We start from the raw sequence: 25,053 nt of genomic DNA, 5'->3' as shown, positions 1-25,053 counted from the left end.
ACCTGTACATTGAGGATCCTCCAACATGGTGTATGCTGTTGTGGTTTTTTCTTCCGCCAGATGGCACGACCTGAATTACGACAGATAGCTCTTCACCCTCAAACCACAGGGAATCTCGGCATCTCTGCTCTGGCTGCCTGTCTTTAACCAGGATGCTTGCTTTGGGCAGAGGCTTTCTTCCCCACTGAGGCAACAGGGATACAGACAGAGCCGCTCCTCCGCGGTCCCCAACCACGCGCTTGGCTTAGGCAGCACGCGGCTAGCTGAGTGGAGAGCCCTGGCTGAGAAGATAACCAGAGTCAGGGACGCACTGGTTGGTGGCGGAGTAGGTTGGATATCACCAGAGGCGTTAGCTGCCCGGGTGTCCTGGCGTTAGGTCCAGCCTGTGGCTAAAGCCATCCAAGAACTGAAATCGACACTCAGCCGTGAGTCTGTTGAGTGTATCGAGGAGGTTCAAGCATCTTTCCGTCCGATTTCACCTCCGCTCGGATGGAGTTGTTCATCGAGACCCGCAAGACCTCCAACCTCCCCTGGGGATGCTTTCTCCTCCATAATTGCTAACTTGAACAAATACATCGTTAATAATTATTGGTAAAGTTTATTTTGCCTCCTTATAATTACTCTGAATTCTTGAGATCTGTCGCAGCCTTTGGAAATGATTACTTCCCCAGCAGATGGCAGTGTAGTACAAATTTTAGCATGATGATAATGTGGAGTTGGTGGATTAGTGTTCCTCTGGCAGAATGGGTACTGCACTATACACCGGAATATTTCAATATAAAGAGCAACTGGCAATGAGAGGGCATTAATGCACAATGAGGTACTACACTCCTGTCAATCAGTCCCTCAAAGGACATCTTGCTGCAGTCCAAGAACACAATGTAATCTTCATTAACCTGGAACTAATTCGAACATTTAATTTTATGGGTATGGAACCTGTCACACATGGAAGATAAATTCCATGCTCCACTTGAGAGTCTAGTAGCATTTTCACATATGAATGAACCCAGGTCTCACTCAATGGCTGGGAATTTCCTTGGAGCTGCTCCCGCTCTGTCGCCGTAACTTCAGTCGCACCTCTGAGGAAGGCGGAGCCCAGAGGACATTCCCGGCCCAACTTGCATTTAGCTGGTGCGTGTAACATAGCAGACGCTCCGAGGCATTTCACAAAGGGAGACAGACAGCAAGCAGGAGATAGAAAGAAAGAACTTGCATTTATATAGCGCCGTTCACAGCCTCAGGACATCCCAAAGCGCTTCACAGCCAATGAAGTACTTTTTAAAGTGTAGTCACTGTTGTAATGTAGGAAATGCAGCAGCCAATTTGCGCACAGCACAGCAAGCTCCCACAAACAGCAATGTGATAATGACCAGATAATCTGTTTTTAGTGATGTCGGCTGAGGGATAAATATTGGCCCAGGACACCAGGGAGAACTCCCCAGCTCCTCTTCGAAATAGTGCCGTGGGCTCTTTTACGTCCACCTGAGAGAGCAGACGGGGCCTCGGTTTAACGTCTCATCCAAAAGACGGCACCTCCGACAGTGCAGCGCTCCCTCAGCACTGCACTGGGAGTGTCAGCCTAGATTTATGTGCTCAAGTTCCTAGAGTGAGACTTGAACCCTCAACCTTCTGACTCCGAGGCGAGGGTGCTGCCAACTGAGCCACAGCTGACAGTGGGACTAATTAGATATCTCTTTCAAAGAGCACGATGGGCCGAATGGCTTCTTTCTGTGCTGTAAGATTCTATGAAATAAATCTTCTTTGCTAGCAGTTTTGTTTGGGACAAGGTTTGTTTGTGTCACTGAGGGGGACTGATGCCAGGGCCAGAGGGGGAATGTTCTAGAGTCAGTCAGGACCATTTGATCATCTGAGTCTATACCCGTCCTTAAAACTACCAATCCCATTCCCACTCAGATGTTTATTCAGCTCCCTTTTTAAAGGAATTATTCATCTGAGCCTTAGCTGATTTTGCTGGGAATCTATATCACGTCCAGTCCGTGGGGGGAAAAAAAAGATCCTTCTAATCTTTAGTCTTATTTAAGGCAGATCAGAGATCCATCCTGTTTCGGGTCACAAGAAAAATGTATTTTATACATTTTTTGTAAGATATTGTGGCTCTCTCACTACTGTAGCAATTTAAAAATCTCTTCTGTGACTGCTTTCTGGAATTTAATCCACATTGCTGTCGAGTGTACAGATTGCCACTTCAAAGGGGGGGGTGTGACTCAGCTTTCTTATGTCAAAGATACAAAGTCCACTTAGATGAGAAAGAAAGAAAAAGAAGTCGCAAAGCGCTTTAGAGCCACTGAGGTACTTTAGAAGTGTAGTAAGTGACTGGTGTAATGTAGGATTGATCGCCAGTTGCCTACACTTGGGTTGTCTGGTCTCTGCTGTTGTCCCAACTTGGAGAAAGACGCTCTCCGATTGTGGGCGGTTTCGCTGTTACTGATTCTAAGTTTGGGTTTTGAAACCCTGACGATTATTGCAAGAAGGCAAGACCGAGGCAGGTAAGGAGTTACACGGTTGTGTTGTAGTGGGGAAGAAAGAGTTGGAGTAAGAAACATTGTGAATCTTGATTGATGTGCAGCAAGAACAGAGCAAGGAGGAGAAACCTAGGGAATACTGTATCTGCAGTTTGGGAGGGTCGAGAGAGGAATGTTCAGGGTTGCACTGACCGCAGTTCACTGATAAGGGGAGACAAGAGGGAGAGATGGCGAGTGAGTATTCGGAGGCCAAAAGTGGAACAGGGATTACCTATCGGGTAACAAGCTGTTGTACCCAGCCCGGAGAGCAAGGGCAATAACTGAAGCTATCCTTTTCAACTGCTGCAAACACACAGGCCTCAGGCCTTGGCCTCCCTCCCCAGCTGCCAGCTCCAGCTTAGAGCTGCATATCGATCAACTCCAAATTCACCTTCCTCCCCCATCGCCAATCTGTCACCAAGACCAAATTCTTTCCCTCTGCAGCATCACCAGCCTCAGCCCCTATCTGCCCCCCTCCACTGCCGAAACCGTAATCCATGTGTTTTATCACCTTGTGTCGGCGCTTCTCTAACAATCTCCTTCCTGGCCTCCCCACTTCTACCGTTTGTAAACTACCAGGGATACACATTACTAGACTCATGGACACGTCTACACTGAGGTCTGCATTGCTCTCCCCTCCCTGTCTCCCTAGTTCCCCCTCCCCTTTCTTATCCCTATGCCTTTCATTCCCCCCCCCCTCCTCCTACTCCTACTCCATCCCTCCCTTTCTCCCTTGCCCGATCTCGTTTCCTCCTCTCCCGCCTCCTCCATTGACTTGAAGTGTGAACTTGTTCTCGGCTCCCTGCAACAGCACAGGAGATCAGTTGGTGTCACATTCTATGCCAATGATTGGAGCAGGTTTCTGATCGTGTGCTGTCCAGCAGAGAGTCTACTCAGAGCTCCGACACGGCAAGAGAGCCCCAGGTGGGCAGAGGAAACGCTTCAAGGACACCCTCAAAGCCTCCTTGAAAAAGTGCAACATCCCCACCGACACCTGGCAATCCCTGGCCCAAGACCGCACAAAGTGGAGGAGAAACATCCGGGAAGGCGCCGAACACCTCGATTCTCTTTGCCGGGAGCAAGCGGAAGCCAAGCACAGACAGCGCAAGGAATGCACGTCAACCCAAGCAGCCCACCCACCCGCCCCGTCAACCACCGTCTGCCCCACCTGTGACAGAGACTGTAGGACTCATCAGTCACCTGAGAACTCATTTTTAATGTGGAAGCAAGTCATCCTCTGTTCCAAGGGACTGCTTTAGAAGGAGAGAGAAGACTGGATAGTAATCAGTAGCAGCAACCCTGGCTGATTTTCCCCCCGCACTAGTCCAGGGACACTGAGGCCAGATGTAGCCCCTATACCCACTACGCCGGGTGAGACCAGGTCACTCAGCACAGGTTGGTGATGGAGCCTGGGCCTTTCCTGCTCGGTCTGGCTCAGTACCACACCATTTATGCTGTTATGTTTTTATTTGGGTGAATTAAAGAGCATTTTGCTTTACTTTGATTCCTCTATTTTAATCAACTATTACCTGAATTCAGACACTGAAATAATGAAGCACTCGGAGACTGAAAGGAGCAGTAAGCTGAAAGCTTTATTGAAAAATCTGCTGCACACAAGTGCCTGGACTGCTTATAAATTGATTCACGCCCAGACTTGTTTTGTGTTCATTGTCCCTGCTGTACCTATAGGTGTGAGAATCATTACACAGACTCGGAAGCCCTATAAATGGTAGAACTGCACATAGTGAAAGCTATTCTCCACATTTCAAAAAACCAATAGCATGCTGTTGTGTCCATCTTGTTCACAGCTTTTGGTTTTTGATACCGAGAGTACGTGGATTTGTCATAAGCTCTACCACTATAGTGTCAATTCTCCGACCCACATTCTCTCCATGCACAGCTTCCACCTGGGAGCACTGAATTTACCCTTAATGTTTTGCACTTCCCAAGTATCCATTTCCCTCTTAAAAACCTCGATTGACATATCCTTGCGTTCGAGAGCTGTGTGTTAACATCCTCACAACTCGTGTGAAGACGTTTTTCCTGCACTTGCTTTAACCGGCTTAGCTGGAATTCTAAGATTCTGTCCCTTTGTTCTGGATTCCCGCTCGAGAGGAGAGTCTTTCCCTATATACCCCGTGTGGTAAACCACTGTTTGTATTCCACTGTGTACATGCCTGGACATGCCTCGGCTGACTCCTCCCACAAGTCCTAGTATAAAGGTGACTGCTCCCCAGCCCTTTGTATTTCTGGACCGGTCGACCACTCGAGGCAGACCTTCATTCTTTTGTTAATAAAAGCCTTTAGTTACTCTCTTAACTCTCAGCCTTTTATGAGTAATTGATAGCGCATCACCCTGTCAGTTCCCTTTATAACTTTGAACATCTCGATCCGATCACTCCTTAACTGCCTCATCTCCAGGGAACAATAGTTTCTCACAATGGCTCAGTCCCTTCATCGCCTTCAATCCTGGTGAACTGTTGCTGCAGTCTCTCCCAAGGCCAGTGATCATCTTTATAAAACTAAATGCAATTTAGTTAAACTTTCATCAGTTGTTGATAAAATTTGAATTAAAGAAAGTCATTTGTCATTTTAGATTTGATAATGACTTGTGATTGCGATTTTTTTTTTTGCTTCTGTGTTCACCAGCCCACGATTTTCTCTTCCTCTCTCTCGCAGTCACTGTCTCCAATGGGCTCACTGTCTCTCTCTCTGTCTCCCTCGCTTGGTCCTTTTCTCTCTCTCGGCCTCTCTGTCTTGGTCTTCCCCTCTCTCTCCATGTCTCTTCGTCAGGAATTATCTACTAACTGGATCGGTTGCTGGAGCACATTCTGTAACAGCGCAAATAGTAAGCTTTATTTTAATGCACAAGCTCTCCTGAAATCAGCTGTGATTCCCAGAGACAAACGGAGTAGATTTTTCCCTTTAGTGCCAGGGCATATGCACTTGGTGGGACACAAGCTCTTACTGTAAAATCAGGCACAAGTTGCTCATTTCAATGGTCAGAAAATATTGAGCATCTTGTGCCGGATTGTGATAATGGCTTCTGCCCTGCCAAGCTCTTGCATCCCAGCACTAAAGTGAAAAATCTACCCCGACCTTCCCAGCCTGCTAATTAGTATTAAAGAGCCAGCAGAAATCCCTGGAAGCTGACTGATCCACCCCGGCTCCAGAGATTCCCGTAAGCAAGCTTGACCCACACTTGGTCTCCCTTGTGGAGATCCAGGATCATGTTCTTGACCGAGAGCTGGGAACTGTTGCTTGGCAGCACACTGTGGAGCACAGCGACTTGCTTTCCGTTCTTCATCAGGAGCACGTCTGTCTGCAGCCCTCTGCCCGGCAGCGAAGAGTAACTGAAAAAGTACAGCCCACACATGGGGCAAGTGAACGTTCCGTTCTTGCTGCTGTAGCCGTTGCCACGATTCACATTGACCACATCGTAAACAATGGAATCCCCGGGAGTCAGCACGTGGTTCATTGAGGAACGTTCCACCTCAAACACCACAGCCGAGTCTGAAAAAATTAAAAATTTAGTTTTAATACATTAACACTATAAGAAGATTCATGTTTTTTATTCCAAATTGAGAAAGGTGAAGATTAAAGTGCAGGGCCGTACCCAGCTTGATAACAGGCGGAGAAAATCTCAACAGTGTTGAGGGCAGGAGTCGCTCAGTGTCGAGGGGAGGCGTCGCTCAGTGTCGAGGGGAGGCGTCGCTCAGTGTCGAGGGGAGGCGTCGCGCAGTGTCGAGGGGAGGCGTCGCGCAGTGTCGAGGGGAGGCGTCGCGCAGTGTCGAGGGGAGGCGTCGCGCAGTGTCGAGGGGAGGCGTCGCGCAGTGTCGAGGGGAGGCGTCGCGCCGTGTCGAGGGGAGGCGTCGAGGGGAGGCGTCGCGCCGTGTCGAGGGGAGGCGTCGCGCCGTGTCGAGGGGAGGCGTCGCGCCGTGTCGAGGGGAGGCGACGCGCCGTGTCGAGGGGAGGCGTCGCGCCGTGTCGAGGGGAGGCGTCGCGCCGTGTCGAGGGGAGGCGTCGCGCCGTGTCGAGGGGAGGCGTCGCGCCGTGTCGAGGGGAGGCGTCGCGCCGTGTCGAGGGGAGGCGTCGCGCCGTGTCGAGGGGAGGCGTCGCGCCGTGTCGAGGGGAGGCGTCGCGCCGTGTCGAGGGGAGGCGTCGCGCCGTGTCGAGGGGAGGCGTCGCGCCGTGTCGAGGGGAGGCGTCGCGCCGTGTCGAGGGGAGGCGTCGCGCCGTGTCGAGGGGAGGCGTCGCGCCGTGTCGAGGGGAGGCGTCGCCCCGTGTCGAGGGGAGGCGTCGCCCCGTGTCGAGGGGAGGCGTCGCCCCGTGTCGAGGGGAGGCGTCGCCCCGTGTCGAGGGGCGGCGTCGCGCCGTGTCGAGGGGAGGCGTCGCGCCGTGTCGAGGGGAGGCGTCGCGCCGTGTCGAGGGGAGGCGTCGCGCCGGTGTCGAGGGGAGGCGTCGCGCCGTGTCGAGGGGAGGCGTCGCCCAGTGTCGAGCGGAGGTGTTGTAGTGTCAAGGGGAGGTGTTCCACAGTAATGTTAAGGTAAGCCATTTCTGAATCATTTTACTTCACTTAGATGGTTGAGATGCTTTTGAGTCTACAAAGCTTTCACAATTTCTGTCCTCCTATTCTGACACCCTGAATAGGGGAAATGTTATTTTTTTACCATTCAGTTTCTCTTCATTTCTCCTGAAGGTGCTGCCCTTCCTAGGCTACAGATTCACGGGAACTGATACCTTGCCCCCACCCCATGCACTGCCCTTTACTGGGGCACTAGTGCTGGGCAATGGAACAGTTCTAATTTCAGGCACCCAGGATCAGCATCAAGCACTTCCAGATCAGGCAAAGCACAGTCTGATGCAGAGTAACTCACCCCCACTCTGCTACGACAAAATGCCTCTGTCCAACCTCACATCGCCCTCTACTTACTCCAGTGTTAAATTTCTTTTCACTTTTCCCACCAGCCACCTTTAACTCTGTCTGATTGACATTGCCAGTTTTGTGCTGTCCGCTCAGCCCACTGGGGACTGGGCCGAAACTGACCACACTCATCTCATAGCCCAGCCAACACAGGAGACTTTCATCCCATCTGTCTGGGCTGGAGTTAAACCCAGAGGTGAAAGGTCAGTGTCTTTCCCATTGCACCATCAAGTTCCCTATTCAGGTGGGTGTAGATATTCAACTGTAGGAGGACGTGATAGCAGGCTCTGAACCTGCCCTCGCCCGACATCTGCACCTTCCAGCAGGAGTCAGTGGATAGTGATCAGAGACAGGAACCAAGGCTGATTTTCCTCCCTCCCATCCCAACCTCGAGGTCCTGGGGCCAATTTTAGCACCCCTTACTGCCATTGCTGCCAGGTATATATGTTTCAGTACCACACTCAATGTACCCATTGAGCCACTCAGAATTCACGGCAAGGGGCAATTTGTTAATGCCTCCACACACCATCATTCTGCTTCCTACTGCATCGCACTGATGTGGGGGTCGGGGGGGGGGGGGGTGCGCGGGTGGTGGAGTTTATGTGGGAAAATTCATAGTGAACGATTGTACACTCAAAACACAGCACCACCAATTTTTCATCCATTATATTAAATGGACAGCAAACTCGGACGGGCTGTGTTCCGGGGATCTGATCCTCCCTGTCCGATTTTCCTACATGTCCTCCACTCATGCAAAGCTTTACGCCCAAACACTAAAGAGGAACGTCGGCCTAGAAATTCAGTGGGCTGCGCCACCCGTTAGCGCCCAAAGAGGGCACTTAGTGGGTTTTACGTCACTGGCCACGCCTCCCGCTAAATTTAGCGGGACGCTAATAATGGCAGCGCTAGCCATTAGCGCTGTGCCGCTACCGATGACGTCATCGGTGTGCGCAGCGCCCCGCTACCGCCCTGATCACGAAATTTGGTAGCGCCCCCTGCTTTAACGCCGGTCGCAATTTGCGACCGGTTCAGGGGGGCCTACCTGCAGCGGTAGAGGCGCTGAGGTGCGGGGCGGCCATTTTCTTTGCTGGCCGCCTGCCAGCAACTCTCCGTGCCGCCGTCCCCGGCCTCCTGAGCACCCGCCCCCCCCCCCGCGTTGTGCCGGCTGTCTCCCAAGAGCCCGGCACTTCTCCGTGGTGCCGGGCTCTTTTGCCGGCACTCGCGCTCTTCGAGCGCACTGCAGCAGGCCCCTCCCCTTTAAGAAGGGGAGGAAGGCCTGCAGTACCGCAGCGCGCTGTGCCATAACGTGTGGTGCTGTGGCACGTTGCGCTGCGATTTTCAGTTGCAGCGTCCCAAGAGGGATGCGGGGCGCCTCGAGTAGCGCCGTGCTTCCGTCTGGGGCACTGAAACTGAATTTGCGGCGGGCGGCCGCAACTCCTTCCGGGGCGGTACTTCCGGCGCCCTGGCGAGTCTGGCACCCCAAACGGGGCACCAGTGAATTTCTAGGCCATCATGTTTTTAGTTGAAATAGTTGACACTGGTTGTCTATCTGGTACAATCTTGCTTTCGGTGGTGTGGACTCACCCTGGCGCCCAGCATTAGCAGTGCCCGGTCTGGTTTTTGCCTCCATGATCAATTTCAGCAGGTTCTGGTGTCCCATTTCTTCATCAGCTGCTCCCTGGAACCAATTGAAAAGTTGGAGTAAAACACTTCACAGTGGGCCAAGAACGGAGAGAAACAAAGCTGGAAGTGCAAGTTAGAAAAGTAGTCAGCAAAACTAGTGGGGAGCAGAAACAAAGGCCAACAGTAAAGAGGGTCAAAGTGTAGAAAAAAATATTAAACAGGCAAAGTTGAAGGCACTTTATCTAAATGCACGTAGCATTTGCAACAAGGTGGATTAATTAATGGCACTAATAGAAGTAAATGGGTATAATGTAATTGCCATTACAGGTTGTTAAAATCTAATCTGAATCTCATGTAATCAATACTCTTTCAGTTAAACCATTTTCTCTCTTACTCTTTCCATCCTTTGCTGGTGTCCTGAGCTTGTTGTTGGCCATCGCCTGGACTTCTCAATTAAATAAAACGATCCAAGTTGCTTTATCATGGAGGCTGTCCAACCCATGTCATATCCTGAGGAAAGGTTCTGTAATCCCACCCACCCAAAGATAAGTCAACCAAAGCCCCAGGCTATTATATCGAACTAACCATCCAACATTATATACCTTTGACCAGCTGCAGTCTTCATGTTTTTTCCTTGGTAGCATCAGCATCAGTTCAAAAGCCATCGAGCAAGATTTTCCTCTTGAACTTTTGGGCATAAAGCATCGCACTGGTTGGGTGGGGGGGGTGGAGTTTTTGTGGGAAAATTCAGTGTGAACGATTGTACACTCAAAACACAGCACCATCAATTTTTCATCCATTAAAGTAAATGGTCAGCAAACTCGGACAGACTGTGTTCCGGGGATCTGATCCTTCCTCTCCGATTTTCCTATATGTCCTCCACTCATGCGAAGCTTTACACCCAAACACTAAAGAGGAACATCATGTTCCTCGCAGCATTCGATCACCTCCTTCTGTACTTTCTAACTTTCAGTCCCTTTCCTAACCAGATATTCATCCAGCAGTTTCATAAAGATATTAATTAACAAAAAATATTACCAGTGCTGCTCCACCTACCCACTATTGGGCGGGGGAAGAAATTCCTTTTCTTTCATAAAGCTTGTTAATGTTATTCCCACAAACCTTAATATGTAAAATTACTTTTTAGGCTTTCACCCAGTTAGTTCTGTCTTGCTGCTTGTGATAAATTATGTAATTTCTTTATGCTGGAGGAGATTACAGGCATAGGAAGGAGCATAGCCAGGAATGGGATGAGAATTTTAAATTGGAGATATTGTGCCCTTGGAGCCAAAGTAGGTGAACCCGGACCGGATTGGTGGGTGAGTTGGTCTTGATGCGAGATAGGATATGGGCAGCAGAGATTTGAATGAGCTGAAGTCTGCAGAGCCTAGAGGATGGCAGGCCAGTCAGGAGAGCGTTGGAATCGTCGAATCTGGAGGTGACAAAGGCATGGGTGAGGGTTTCAGCAGCAGATGAGCTGAAGCAGGGACAGAGGTGGATGATATTACACAGGTGGAAGAAAGCGGTCTTGGCGATGGAGAGGATATGAGGTCAGAAGCTCAACAGGATTGAATAGGACACCATGGTTGTGAACAGTCTGGCTCGACGTGAGACAGTGGCCGGGGAAGGGGATAGAATTAGCGGCAAGGGTATGGAGTTTGATGCAAAGGCCAAAGATGGTGGCTTCGGTCTTCCCAATGTTTAGCTGGAGGAAATTGCACCTGTCGGATGTCGGACAAGCAGTCTGACAGCATGGTTAGTGGAGGGGTTGAGAGAGGTGGTGGAGAGATAGAGCTCACATCGTCAGCGTACATTTGGAACCTGATTCATGTCTTCAGATGATGTCACCAAGGGGCAGCATGTAGATGGGGAATAGGAGCGGGGCCAAGGGTAGACCCTTGGAGGCCTGCAAGGTCACGGTGCAGGGGTAGGAAGAGAAGCTATTGTTGAAGATGCTCTGGCTACAATTGGCTAACTAAGCAAGGACTGGCCCACTCAGCTGGACAACGGACAAGAGACGTTGGAGGAGGATGGTGTAGTCTAATGTGTCAAAGGCTAGAGAGAGGTCGAGAAGAATGAGGATAGTGCACGACGGTCACAGTCACAGAGAATGGCATTTGTGGCTTTGATAAGGGCCTTTTCAGTGCTGTGGCAGGGGCAGAAACCTGATTGAAGAGATTCAGACATGGAGTTGTGGGAACGATGGGTACAGATTTGGGAGGCAACAACACGTTCAAGGACTGGAGAGGAAAGGGAAGTTGGAGACTGGGTGATTGTTTGCAAGGACAGAAGGGTCGAGGGTGGGTATTTTGAGGAAGGATTGATGTTGGCAGTTTTGAAAGTGAGGGGGAGAGCATCTAAGGAGAGAGAACCATTTGCAATTTCGCCTAGCATGGGCACCACAAAGGGAAATTGCGTGGTCAGCAGATTAGTGGGAATAGGGCAAAGAGAGCAGGAGGTGAGTCTTGTGAACAAGAGGACATATGGGGCAACTGGAACACTAAAGAAAGAGGTGGTTTCAGGGCTAGTGCCAGAGAAGGGGAGAAGCAGCAGAGGCAGCTGAACAGATGGTCTCAACTTAGTGACAAAGAAGTCCATGTGCTCCTCGCACTTGTTGGAAGTGAGGGTAGAAGAGGCAGAGGAGAGGGGTTTGGGGGAGAGGGATTTAAAGAGATGGTAGTGTAGAAAAGAAGCTGGGGTTATCTCTACTCTCCAGAATTTTTTTTACCAGGAGGTGATCTTGGAAAGGGTAAGGGGCTGTGAATGATGAGGGACACAAGAAAGAATAGAGGCCATGTGAGATGGCAAGATCGAGGGGATGGCTGTGAATTTGGGTAGGACAGTGAAATCAGAGGCAAGACAGAAAGGAACATGGTGATGAGTATTGACGATTGACATCATTGAGGATAAGGAGCTGCGGTGCAGGCGCTGAAGGAGGAAAGGAGAGAGAATATCTCACCCTCATATTTGCGCGACAAAAAACACATTTGCCCAAGTCCGTGGGCTGATAACTAAGCAAAAGGCTAGCTGGAAATGATTTGATTAATGTGTTGGCTTTGCAACTAAAACATATTAACATAGAGATCAAAAAAGATATACCGATCATACTGAAAAAGATAAACCAGGGAATTACAGGCCAGTGAGCCTAACATCAGTGGTAGGGAAATTATGGGAAAAAATTCTGAGGGACAGAATTAGTCTCCACTTGGAGAGGCAAGGATTAATCAAGGATAGTCAGCATAGCTTTTGTCACGAGAGGGAGGAGGTATTGGTGGTTTTAGCAGGCCTAAAAATGGATAAATCCCCAGGCCCGGACGAAATGTATCCCAGGCTGCTGTGTGAGGCAAAGGAAGAGATTGCGGGGGCTCTAACACATATATTCAGGACCTCTCTGGCCACAGGGGATGTGCCAGAGGACTGGAGAACCGCTAATGTAGTACCATTATTCAAGAAGGGAAGTAGGGAAAAACCGGGGAACTACAGGCCAGTGAGCCTAACATCAGTGGTAGGAAAATTATTGGAAAAAATTCTGAGGGACAAAATTAGTCTCCACTTGGAGAGGCAAGGATTAATCAGGGATAGTCAACATGGCTTTGTCAAGGGAAGATCATGTCTGACTAATTTGATTGAATTTTTTGAGGGGGTGTGACTAGGTGTGTGGATGAGGGTAACGCAGTGGATGTGGTATACATGGATTTCAATAAGGCCTTCGATAAAGTCCCGCACAGGAGACTGGTCAAGAAGGTAAGAGCCCATGGAATCCAGGGTGCCTTGGCACATCGGATACAAAACTGGCTTAGTGGCAGAAGGCAGAGGGTGATGGTCGAAGGTTGTTTTTGTGACTGGAAGCCTGTGGCCAGTGGGGTACCACAGGGATCGGTGCTGGGTCCCTTGCTGTTTGTGGTCTACATTAATGACTTGGATATGAATGTAAAAGGTATGATCAGTAAGTTCGCGGATGATACAAAAATTGGTAGGGTGGTAAATAGCGAGGAGGGTAGCCTCAGTCTGCAGGACGATATAGATGGGTTGGTCAGATGGGCGGAACAGTGGCAAATGGAATTTAACCCGGAAAAGTGCGAGGTGATGCACTTTGGGGGGATTAACAAAGCAAGGGAATACACTATGAATGGTAAGACCCTAGGCAAGACGGAGGGTCAGAGGGATCTGGGTATGCAAGTACACAGATCCCTGAAGGCGGCGGAACAGGTGGATAAGGTGGTAAAAAAGGCATATGGGATACTTGCCTTCATTAGCCGAGGCATAGAATATAAGAGCAAGGAGGTTATGATGGAGCTGTATAAAACACTGGTTAGGCCACAGCTGGAATACTGTGTGCAGTTCTGGTCGCCACACTACAGGAAGGATGTGAACGCTTTGGAAAGGGTGCAGAGGAGATTCACCAGGATGTTACCAGGGCTGGAGCACTTCAGCTATGAAGAGAGACTGGGCAGATTGGGTTTGTTTTCCTTGTAGCAGAGGAGGCTGAGGGGGGGACATGATTGAGGTGTACAAAATTATGAGGGGCATAGATAGGATGGATACTGAGGAGCTTTTTCCCTTAGTAGAAGGGTCAATAACTAGGGGGCATAGATTCAAGGTAAAGGGCGGGAGGTTTAGAGGGGATTTGAGAAAGAACTTTTTCACCCAGAGGGTGGTTGGAGTTTGGAACTCACTGCCTGAAAGGGTTGTGGAGGCAGGAACCCTCACAACATTTAAGAAGCATTTGGATGAGCATGTGGCGACACGCCACCACTGGACATAATCCGCTCACGGCGGCACAGACAGTCTAAGCAGAAGCCCCCAGCCGGGGGCCCTTTCCTCCAGCAACTTGTTTCCCGCAGGGACAGGCTGCCAGGAGCACTTTCTGTCTGGGAAGTATTTAAGTGGATGCGCGGGCTTTTCTAGTTCCTGTTTGTCACGTGGTTGGAATAAAGCAGTTGAGTTTTCAATAGCTCTGGTCTCGACTCCCACGTTTGCCGCGGTATCTCAACACTGGTGACCCTGACGCTCAGGACGAATCCTAAGCTAGCATGGCGGATACAAACGCAGTCACGGTTAAATTACCAGACTTTTGGGAGAACCTCGCCGAAGCCTGGTTCGTTCAAGCTGAGTCCAGATTCCGGCTGAAAGGCATTACAGTCGACGCCACGAAGTACGACTACCTCGTCGCCTCGCTCACCTACGCTACAGTCCCCAAGGTTTGGGCAGCGCTGCAGAATCCACCAACGGATGGCAAGTACGAACATCTGAAGGCTGCGCTACTTAAAAAATTTCAAACGTCCTCTTACCAGCGCCACTGCCAACTCCTGGACCTCCCCGGCCCTGGTGACGCTTCACCATCAGACCTGCTTTCCCACATGCTGTCCCTCTCAGACGACAAAAATCCCGGCGCCCTTTTTCGCACGCTTTTCATTCGGCAGCTCCCCGCCAGCATCCGCCCGCTCATTGTGGAGTCTGACTCCACGGACCTGAATGATATAGCCGAAAAGGCCGACCGGCTGCTCTCTGCACAGGCCGCTCGCGACGTCGCGCCCGACCTCACGGCAACGACCACGCGGTCTCCCCGGGCCGCTAGGCCCGACCGCCCTACCACTCCGGGTCACTGCTACTACCACACCCGTTTTGGCGCTAGGGCTCAACGCTGCACGCCACCGTGTACCTTCAAACCCCCCCCCGCACCGGCCCCCGCGATGGCCGCGGGGCAGAAGGAGCCCCTACTGTACGTCACTGACGACAGAACCAACCGCCGATTTCTGTGCGACACGGGCCCAGCACAGCATCACCCCCGCCTCCGCCCTCGAGATCCAACGCGGCACACGGGGTATCACACTGGCTGCAGCCAACGGCTCTGAAATCCGCACATATGGCACCCGCATGGTCACGCTCGACCTCGCGGGCCGCCGCTACCGCTGGGAGTTCCTCACAGCCAAGGTCCTCTGCCCACTCATCGGCGCCGACTTCCTACGCGCCCACGGCCTCCTTGTCGACATTCCGAGGCACCGCCTCGTCGACATCAACACTATGGCCCCCATCCCCGGCGCCTTTACCCCGGCCCGTTCGGCCGGCCTGACGACCCACTGCCTCGCCAGAGCCACGGACGACTACTCGGCACTCCTAGCTGAGTTTCCCGCCCTCACTAACCCGACCTTTTCGGCCAAAGCCGCCAAGCACGGTGTGGAACACTATATCCCCACCACCGGCCCCCCAGTTTCTGCCCACGCCCGCAGACTCAACCCGGCCAAGCTGGAAATCGCGCGGGCCGAGTTCACCAACATGGAACAACTCGGCATCATCCGCCGCTCCAGCAGCCCTTGGGCCTCGCCCCTCCACATCGCCCCCAAGCCCGGCGGAGGCTGGCGCCCTTGCGGGGACTACCGCCGCCTCAACGACGCCACCACCCCCGATCGATACCCGGTGCCACACATCCAGGACTTCTCGGCCCGACTGGCCGGACGAACCGTCTTTTCCAAAGTCGACCTGGTGCGCGGTTACCACCAAGTCCCCGTACACCCCGCGGACATCCCCAAAACGGCCGTCATCACCCCATTCGGCCTGTTCGAGTTCCTGAGGATGCCCTTCGGCCTCAAGAATGCAGCACAGGCTTTCCAGCGCCTTATGGACTCAGTCCTCCGGGACCTGAACTTCCTATTCGTCTATCTAGACGACATTCTCGTGGCCAGCTCCTCCAAACAGGAACACCTCGAACACCTTCGCATCCTGTTTGGGCGCCTAGCCCAACACGGGCTCATCCTCAGCCCGGCGAAGTGCCAATTCGGCCTAACCGAGATCGATTTTCTCGGTCACCACATCACCCCTGCTGGGGCCGTCCCCCTGCCCAACAAGGTGCAGGCCGTCCAGCAATTCCCCCACCCCACAACCATCAAGGGCCTCCAGCAGTTCCTTGGGATGGTGAACTTCTACAACAGGTTCATCCCCAGAGCCGCAGCCCTCATGAAGCCCCTATACGACTCCCTCTGAGGAAAATCCGGCAAGATGGACGTAGCCTGGACCACTGACACGGCAGCCGCCTTCGACGCCACCAAAAACGCGCTCGCCGACGCCACTCTGCTCGCACACCCGAGGGCCGATGCCCGGGTCGCGCTCACCACCGACGCCTCCGACCACGCGGTCGGGGCCGTGTTCGAGCAGTGGGTCAATGGCGCGTGGCAGCCACTTGCCTTCTACAGCCGCCAACTGCGCCCCCCGGAGGTCAAATACTCCACTTTCGACCGCGAGCTTCTCGCACTCCACCTGTCGGTCCGCCATTTCAGGTTCCTCCTGGAAGGCTGCCCCTTCACCGCGTATGTGGACCACAAGCCACTCACATACGCGATGGCCAAGCACACCGAACCCTGGTCCGCTAGGCAGCAACGCCAGCTCGCGGCCGTCTCCGAGTTTACTACGGACATTCAGCACGTCTCCGGTAGAGACAACGTGGTCGCCGACTGCCTTTCCCGTCCCGCCGTCTGTGTGAATCACCTCGCGGTCGACTACGCACAACTAGCAGCGGCCCAGCTCACGGACCCAGACCTCCTCTCGGCGGCTACCAGCCTGCCAGGGCTACGCCTAGCCAAGGTCGCGCACGGGCCCGAAGCCACAGCAGTCACGTGCGACGTCTCACTCGGCCAACCCAGGCCGGTCGTCCCTGAGACCTGGCGCCGCCGCGTCTTCGACGCGCTCCACGGGCTCTCTCACCCGAGTTCCCACGCATCCGTCAAACTCCTCTCCAAGCGCTTCGTCTGGCGCGGCCTCAGCAGAGATGTTCAGACTTGGGCTGCCTCGCCTGCCAACGGGCTAAGGTACAGCTGCACACCAAAGCACCCCTGGGAGACTTCGAGGTACCCAGCCGCCGCTTCGACCACGTACGCGTCGACATCGTCGGTCCCCTGCCGCCATCGCAAGGCCAAACTTATCTCCTCACGATGGTCGACCGCTACACACGCTGGCCTGAGGCAGTGCCGCTGACCTCCACCACCACAGCCGACATCGCCAGGGCGTTCGTTAACACCTGGGTTGCGAGGTTCGGCGTACCGGCCGACATAACCTCCGACAGAGGCGCCCAGTTCACCTCCGAACTCTGGACGGCCACAGCATGCAACCTCGGGGTGACGCTCCACCGCACCACGGCGTACCACCCGCAGGCCAACGGACTTTGTGAACGCTTCCACAGGTCACTCAAGGCCTCACTCCGCGCCGGCCTGCAGGACAGTACCTGGACTGACCGCCTACCGTGGGTGCTACTCGGCCTACGCACCGCGGTCAAGGAAGACCTCCAGTCCTCGGCAGCGGAGTTAGTCTACGGACAACCGCTGCGCGTCCCAGGCGAATTCCTTCCGGAGCCTACCAAGCCTTGGTCGGCCGAACAGCAGCGGCTCGACTCTTTCTCTTCCGCTCAGCAGTTCGCCCCACTTCCGGTCAACCGACACGGCGAACTCGCACCTCACGTCCCGCCAAATTTACAGCAGGCGAGCTTCGTCTTCGTGCGACACGACGCGCACCGCGGGCCCCTGCGACCCCCGTACGACAGTCCGTACGAGGTACTACAATCCGGGGACAAGGTCTTCAAGCTGCAACTCGGCGACAGGGTCGAGACAGTCTCCATCGACCGGCTCAAACCAGCACACACAGAACCAGGGGAACAGGTCCCCGTGGCCCAGCCTCCAACTAGAGGCCGTCCCCCCGGCAAGCCAGCACAGCCCGACCCAACCAACCAGACCGGCGACCACTCAGAGCCGCTGCGGCAGAACCATTAGACCACCGTCACGACTCGTCCACTCCTCCTAAGCGGATTCTGGGGGGAGCTCTGTGGCGACACGCCACCACTGGACATAATCCGCTCACGGCGGCACAGACAGTCTAAGCAGAAGCCCCCAGCCGGGGGCCCTTTCCTCCAGCAACTTGTTTCCCGCAGGGACAGGCTGCCAGGAGCACTTCCTGTCTGGGAAGTATTTAAGTGGATGCGCGGGCTTTTCTAGTTCCTGTTTGTCATGTGGTTGGAATAAAGCAGTTGAGTTTTCAATAGCTCTGGTCTCGACTCCCACGTTTGCCGCGGTATCTCAACAAGCACTTGAAATGCCATAGCATACAAGGCTACGGACCAAATGCTGGAATATGGGATTAGATTAGACAGGGCTTGATGGCCGGCGCGGACACGATGGGCCGAAGGGCCTCTATCCGTGCTGTATAACTCTATGACTCTATGACATGAAAATTGGTGGAGTGGTAAATAGCGAGGAGGGAAGCCTCAGGCTACAGGATGATGTAGATGGGTTGGTCAGATGGGCAGAACAGTGGCAAATGGAATTTAACCCTGAAAAGTATGAGGTGATGCATTTTGGGAGGACTAACAAGGCAAGGGAATACACAATGAATGGTAGGACCCTAGGAAGGACGGAGGATCAGAGGGACCTTGGTGTGCATGTACATAGATCCCTGAAGGCAGCAGGACAGGTAGATAAGGTGGTTAAAAAGGCATATGGGATACTTGCCTTCATTAGCTGAGGCATAGAATATAAGAGCAGGGAGGTTATGATGGAGCTGTACAAAACGCTAGTTAGGTCACAGCTGGAATACTGTGTGCAGTTCTGGTCACCACACTATAGGAAGGATGTGATTGCATTGGAGCAGGTGCAGAGGAGATTCACCAGGATGTTTCCTGGGCTGGAGCGCTTCAGCTATGAAGAGAGACTGGACAGGCTGGGGTTGTTTTCCTTAGAGCAGAGAAGGCTGAGGGGGGACCTGATTGAGGTGTACAAAATTATGAGGGGCATAGATAGGGCAGATAGAAAGGAACTTTTCCCCTTCTTAGAGGGGTCAATAACCAGGGGGCATAGTGTCAAGGTAAGGGGCAGGAGGTTTAGAGGGGATTTGAGGAAAAACCTTTTCACCCAGAGGGTGGTTGGAATCTGGAACTCACTGCCTGAAAGGGTGGTAGAGGCAGGAACACTCACAACATTCAAGAAGCATTTAGATGTGCACTTGAAACGCCATAGCATACAAGGCTACGGACCAAGTGCTGGAAAATGGGATTAGAATAGACAGGGCTCGAAGGCCAGCGCGGACACGATGGGCTGAAGGGCCTCTTTCTGTGCTGTATAACTCTATGGGGGAAAAATTCAGTATCGCCCCGTTTGGGCTAATTATCGCCTCCGACGGCAAACTTGGCTTTTATCGCCCCTGGAGGTGATTGGAGCGCTAAATCAGGCGCTTCACACCTGTCTTAAGGTGCAAAGTCTGAGGAGCGAGGCGCTACCTCAGAGCGCTGGCGAAGCAGGGAAGGTCAAATCAAAATAAACCTGCAAAGTGCTGCTCAGTACCCAAAACTCCTTCACACAATGTTGAATCTCTCCAGAAGTCTCTCTCTCTCTCAGAATGCGTGGTGCACAAATGTCACCAACAAAAAAAGGCAGGAAGCGGTCGCCTTTAAATAGCGCTCCCCCAGTGTCTTTCTGATTGCAAAACGCTCCCCTCAACCTGTCGTTGCTAGCGGCAGGCGGTAAGGCAGGGGGCGCCACTCAATATCCGGTCCGGGGCGTTGCGCACTCGACTGACATCACGATCTGCCGGCGCAGGAGATCGTGGCGGCAGTGTTTAGCGTCACCGCAAAATGTCTAGTTAATTTCACTAGCGGCGCAAACATCGCCGCGCCCGGGCGCTAGTTGCTTTGCGCCCCATTAGTGCCCTCTTAAGGCACTAACGGGAGGCGCAAACAACTGAATTTTTCCCCCCTATGACTCTATATAAAGATATTTTAAGATAGAAAAGGGAGAGATAATTGATAAACTAGTCAGACTTAGAGAGGATAAAACCTCCTGTCCAGATGCATATTAAAGGAAGCTAGGGTAGAGATAGCAGAGGCACAATTACATATTTATAAAAATTCAGCAGAAAAGGGAATAGTGCCAGCGGACTGGTGGACAGCTAATGTGATTCCTATATTTAAAAAGGGAGATGGAACAAGTCCAGGGAACTATAGACCTGTTAGCTTAATGTCTGTGGTAGGAAAGATAATGGATTCTTTACTCAAAGATATATCAGAAACCGAAAATATAACAAACAACAGTCAGCACGGATTTCAATGGGGAAGGCCGTGCTTTATCAACCTTATTGAATCCTTTGAAGAGTAGACAAGGGCTTTGATAAGGTACTGCATAGTAGACTCATGACTAAGGTCAGAGCATGCGGAGTCAGGGGACAAGTAGCAGATGACAAAGCTGGGTGGGCGTGTGTGCTGTGAGGAGGATGCAGAGAAACTCCAGTATGATTTGGACAGGTTGGGTGATTGGGCAGATGCATGGCAGATGCAGTATAATGTGAATAAATGCGAGGTTATCCACTTTGGTGGCAAAAACAGGAAGACAGATTATTATCTGAACGGCAATAGATTGGGAAAAGGGGAAGTGCAATGAGACCTGGGTGTCCTTGTGCACCAGTCGCTGAAGGTAAGCATGCAGGTGCAACAGGCGGTTAAGAAGGCAAATGGTATGTTGGCCTTCATAGTGAGAGGATTCGAGTAAAGGAGCAAGGATGCCTTGCTGCAGTTGTACAGGGCCTTGGTGAGACCACACCTTGAGTATTGTGTGCAGTTTTGGTCGCCTTATCTGAGGAAGGATGCTCTTGCCATGGAGGGAGTGCAGCGAAGATTCACCAGACTGATACCTGGGATGGCAGGAATGACGTATGAGGAGAGATTGAGTCGATTAGGCTTATATTCACTAGAGTTTAGAAGAATGAGAGGGGATCTCATTGAAACTTATAAAATTCTAACAGGACTAGACAGACTAGATGCAGGAAGGATGTTTCCGATGGCGGGGGAGTCCAGAACCAGGGGTCACAGTCTAAGGATAAGGGGTAAGCCATTTAGGACAGAGATGAGGAGGAATTTCTTCACCCAGAGAGTGGTGAATCTGTGAAATTCTCTACCACAGAAGACAGTTGAGGCCAATTCATTAAATATATTCAAGAAGGAGTAAGATATATTTCTTAAGGCTAAAGGGATCAAGGGATATGGGGAGAAAGCAGGGACAGGGTACTGAATTTGGATGATCAGTCATGATCTCATTAAATGGCGGAACAGGCTTGAGGGGCCGAATGGCTTGCTCCTGCTCCTATCTTCTGTGTTTCTATGAATGGATAGCAAGCTGGCTATAAAACAGAAAACAGAGTAGGGGTTGAAGGTAGTTACTCAGATTGGTGGAAAGTGGGAAGTGCTGGGGCCACCATGGTTAACCATTTACATAAACAATTTCGACTCGGGAATTGAAAAGTACAATTTCAAAATTTGCGAAGCACGAGTTCATTTCTAGAGGGATAGAATTAAAAAGGAGAGAAGCTATGCTAAACTTGTATAGAACCTTAGTTAGACCACACTTGGAGTACTGTGCACAGTTCTGGGCTCCTTATTATGAAAACGATATAGAGACACTGGAGAAGGTGCAAAAAATATTTACAAGGATGATACCAGAACTGAGGGGTATACAACTATCAGGAAAGACTGAACAGGCTGGGGCTCTTTTCTCTAGAAAAGAGAAGGCTGAGGGGTGACCTGATAGAAGATTATGAAAGGGTTTGATAGGGTAGACATGGAGAAGATGTTTCCACTTGTGGGGGAGACCAAAACTAGGGGCCATAAAAATAAGATAGTCACTAATAAACCCAATAGGGAATTCAGGAGAAACGTCTTTACTCAGAGAGTGGTGAGAATGGGGAACTCGCTCCCACAGGGAGTGATTGAGGTGACTAGTGTAGATGCCTTTAAGGTGATAAGATAAACACATGAGGGAGAAAGGAATAGAAGGTTATGCTGATACAGTTAGATGAAGGGGTGGGAGGAGGTTCGTGTGGAGCATAAACGCCGGCACAGACCAGTTGGGCCGAATGGCCTGTTTCTATGCTGTAAATTCTATGTAAATAGTTTCTGACTCAGTGGACCATTCACAGAACAAAGCAAGCAACAAAGGTTCCAATTAACTTATTAAGATATGAAGCATCCCTTTCAATCCCAGCCAGTTTGAGTTTCTTGGTGATCCTGTAAATTCATCTAGACCAGAAGTTGCAGCAAGAGAAATTTAAAGTGACCTCCCTGTTCTTGTAATTAGATATTAAAATAAAATACAGATTTCCTTATGATGTAAAATGTAATGAAAGTCCCCATTTGCCTCAAGGGCTATCTGGCTAGGATCAGCCAGTCTTCTGACTTTGATGATTAAACAGAGACTACCTGTGGAGCAATGTAAGCATATGGACATCAGGTCAGGACACAGTCGGGCTCAGCTGTGATTCCCCCCATGACCTGACACTCGCTGCCTGAACGCTCACACAGGTGAGTCCCAGGGGGTGGTTGATAGCATGGCATCATACCCAGCAACGGGTCACCGCCCAGCACCTTTCGGGCAACAGGGAGAAAATTTCAAACTTTAGTGGACATTTCCCTTGCACACATGGTGGGTGCATATCAGGAAATTGGACACCTGATCCAGTGCTGTTCATTCCATTAATTTTAATGGCTAGAAAATCGCATGGGGACACTTGTGGGAGAAAGGAAGGGAAGGACAGAGAGAAATCGGAGACACAGGAGAATGACAGAAGGGGAGACAGAGAGGAAGAGGAAGAGACAGGGAGGGAGGCACAGAGGGAGAGAGATAGACACAGAGGGAGAGAAGGGACATAGGCACACAGAGGAAGAGATACAAAGAGAGAGAGAGACAGACAGAAAGAAAGAAATTAAGAGAGATGGAGAGACAGCAAGAGAGAAAGAAGGTGGGAGAGAAACACAAGAGGGTGAGACAGAGAAAAACAGGAAGAGGCATAAAACAGTGAGATACAGAAAGAGGGAATGAAAACAGAGAAAAACGGAGGGAGAGTCAAAGAGAGATAGACAGGAACAAAGCGAGACCAAGAGGGAAAGAGTGAGAAACCGAGCAGGAGAATGTGACAGGCAGGGAGAGACACCGAAGGAGAAACACAGAGAGAAAGAAACATTTGGTGCAAGACAAAAGGAGAACAAAAGAAATATAAGAAAGACAGATACATACAATTAATGTTCTATCCTTACCAGAAAATCTTCCAGAACATTCTCCAAAGTGCTAGTCTGATGGATACAGCGAAGCAGGATCAAGCACAGCAAATTCTTCTGAAGTAAAATAAAACAAACTTCATTAAATTAGACAGAAGGAACCGTATGTGTAAAACATTGACACAGTCATTGCAACTTGCACCTACCAATCCAAAGGAATCCATTCCTAGTGTCTTCTCTCCAACTTCTTTCTCAACTCACCGTTGTTGACACTCTGCTTGATCTCCAGGTCTTATGGTTTTTAACTTTGCACTGTTTTCTTATCGTGTCAGAAAGAGGGACTGTCCAATTCTGACAAGACCTTGCCCCTTCCTTCAAATTAAAAAAAAGAACAGTCTCGCTAGCAGCAAGCCACCACCCAATGCCATTCATGGTGTTGATAACACACGAGTGTGAAAACCAAAATGTGTTATGCACGGTCTACAAACTCTTGACACCTCGAGGTGCTGTCTCCAATGGCAACCAAGGCCCACTCAGTCATCTGGGGAAGAGTGAACCATTTTCACCTCACACATGCACAAATGCATCATTGTATCACAATCACACTATCGCACTTATCCTGAGTTCTCTGTTAGATGATCCTTCTCTCAAATATAGCTTCCACTTTCTCTGTCACAGCCACTCTTGTCCCTCATTATTTCAATACTACTATGGTCTTTGCTCCTCTGAACTCTCCTCACTTATTCCTCCTAAGTTCCAAATACCTCATCCCACGTATTCTTCCTCCTCCCTGCTCACTATGCTGAAATCCAGGCTCGTCACACCATCCTTTTCCTGGACCTCAGAACTGTGGAACTTCTTACCTCCCTCAATCTTCCCTTCCCCCTACAGTCTACAGCCTTTCAAAACCAAAACTTTGCAAATCCAAACCTGTGCTTCTTGATCAACCTCATCTTCTCTCCTACTCTTTTCAGCCCCGGTGATGTTCAAATTCTTCTGTGTTTTTTTTATTGCATGGACTAATCAATTCATCTCTTAATTTCTCTGTGCTCTGTTTCAGTCATGAGTATATGTGGGGATTTGTTGTGAATGCAGTACAGCATATTGGAATCACGTCAACATGCATCTCCTCATGACTAAAGCCTCGAATCCCTGGTATCATCTTAAAGATAGACTTACATTTATATAGCACCTTTTACAACCTCAGGATGTCTCAAAGTGCATCTTTTACATCCACCAGAGTGGGCAGATGGGGCCTCGGTTTAACGTCTCATCCGAAAGATGGATCTTAGTGAATCTCTTCTACACCCTCTCCAAGGCCTTGATATCCTTCCTAAAAGGAGGTGCCGAAACTGGACACAATGTTCCAACTGGGAAATAACCTATGATTTCCCAAATTTAGCTTTACCCCATTACTCTATACTAGGGGCTCTCAACCTTTTTGCTTCTGTGGACCCCTCCCGTGTTATAAAAATTCCACGCACCCCCTGTAACACAACACAAGTATTTTTTTCTATATAAAAATTCGTTATTCAATTAAACATATTAAATAAGTAAAACAAATATAGTAAATATATGTGACTAGAAGATGATTGATCGCATAACCTCCAGTGCAGATCTGAGGGAGTGCTGCATTGAGAGAGGTTGGAAATTAGAGGTAAGAAGTGAATGACGAGCTTTTGTGTCCTGCCAACAGGGTGAAGGAGGCCTTCCTTACTATACACCATTGGACACACTGATGTTATAGAATGAAGAGATGCTCCTCTTTACAGATACTCAGTTTGGTGGATTTCAATGCGCTGCTGTTTAGGCCCGGATTTTCTTAAGGTAGCAGGCAATTCGGGAAACAATCTTGAGATAATGCATCAGTGTTCAACAAGTTCTTTCATGAGTGTGCAAGAATCCCACAATACTTGTGATATTTAGAGTTATATTTTTGAATGAGCAAAACTACCTCTAATATATAC

At 50.7% G+C, this 25,053-nt stretch overlaps 1 protein-coding gene across 2 annotated transcripts; it reads right to left on the bottom strand.

Annotated features, from left to right (window-relative positions):
* Positions 1–4,094: 4,094 nt before the first annotated feature.
* On the bottom strand, positions 4,095–23,418 carry LOC147100156 (complement C1q tumor necrosis factor-related protein 3-like). Of its 2 annotated transcripts, none has more exons than XM_085968919.1 (4): positions 23,293–23,418; positions 23,126–23,200; positions 9,031–9,124; positions 4,095–6,035 (listed from the first exon to the last, which is right to left on the bottom strand). In XM_085968919.1, the coding sequence occupies exons 1-4, from the start codon at positions 23,308–23,310 to the stop codon at positions 5,644–5,646; spliced, it is 579 nt and encodes a 192-aa protein (XP_085825045.1). In that variant the 5' UTR covers positions 23,311–23,418; the 3' UTR covers positions 4,095–5,643. The 2 variants fall into 2 exon arrangements, with proteins under 2 accessions (XP_085825045.1, XP_085825044.1); XM_085968918.1 differs by having other exon boundaries at positions 23,126–23,203; positions 23,293–23,416.
* Positions 23,419–25,053: the final 1,635 nt, after the last annotated feature.

Source organism: Somniosus microcephalus, chromosome 27, assembly GCF_052327205.1.
Source record: "Somniosus microcephalus isolate GS21.2 chromosome 27, FLI_Smic_1.0, whole genome shotgun sequence".
Lineage (NCBI taxonomy): Eukaryota > Metazoa > Chordata > Chondrichthyes > Squaliformes > Somniosidae > Somniosus > Somniosus microcephalus.
The sequence above is the reverse complement of the archived record's forward strand: the minus strand, read 5'-3'. Positions and strand labels throughout refer to the sequence as shown.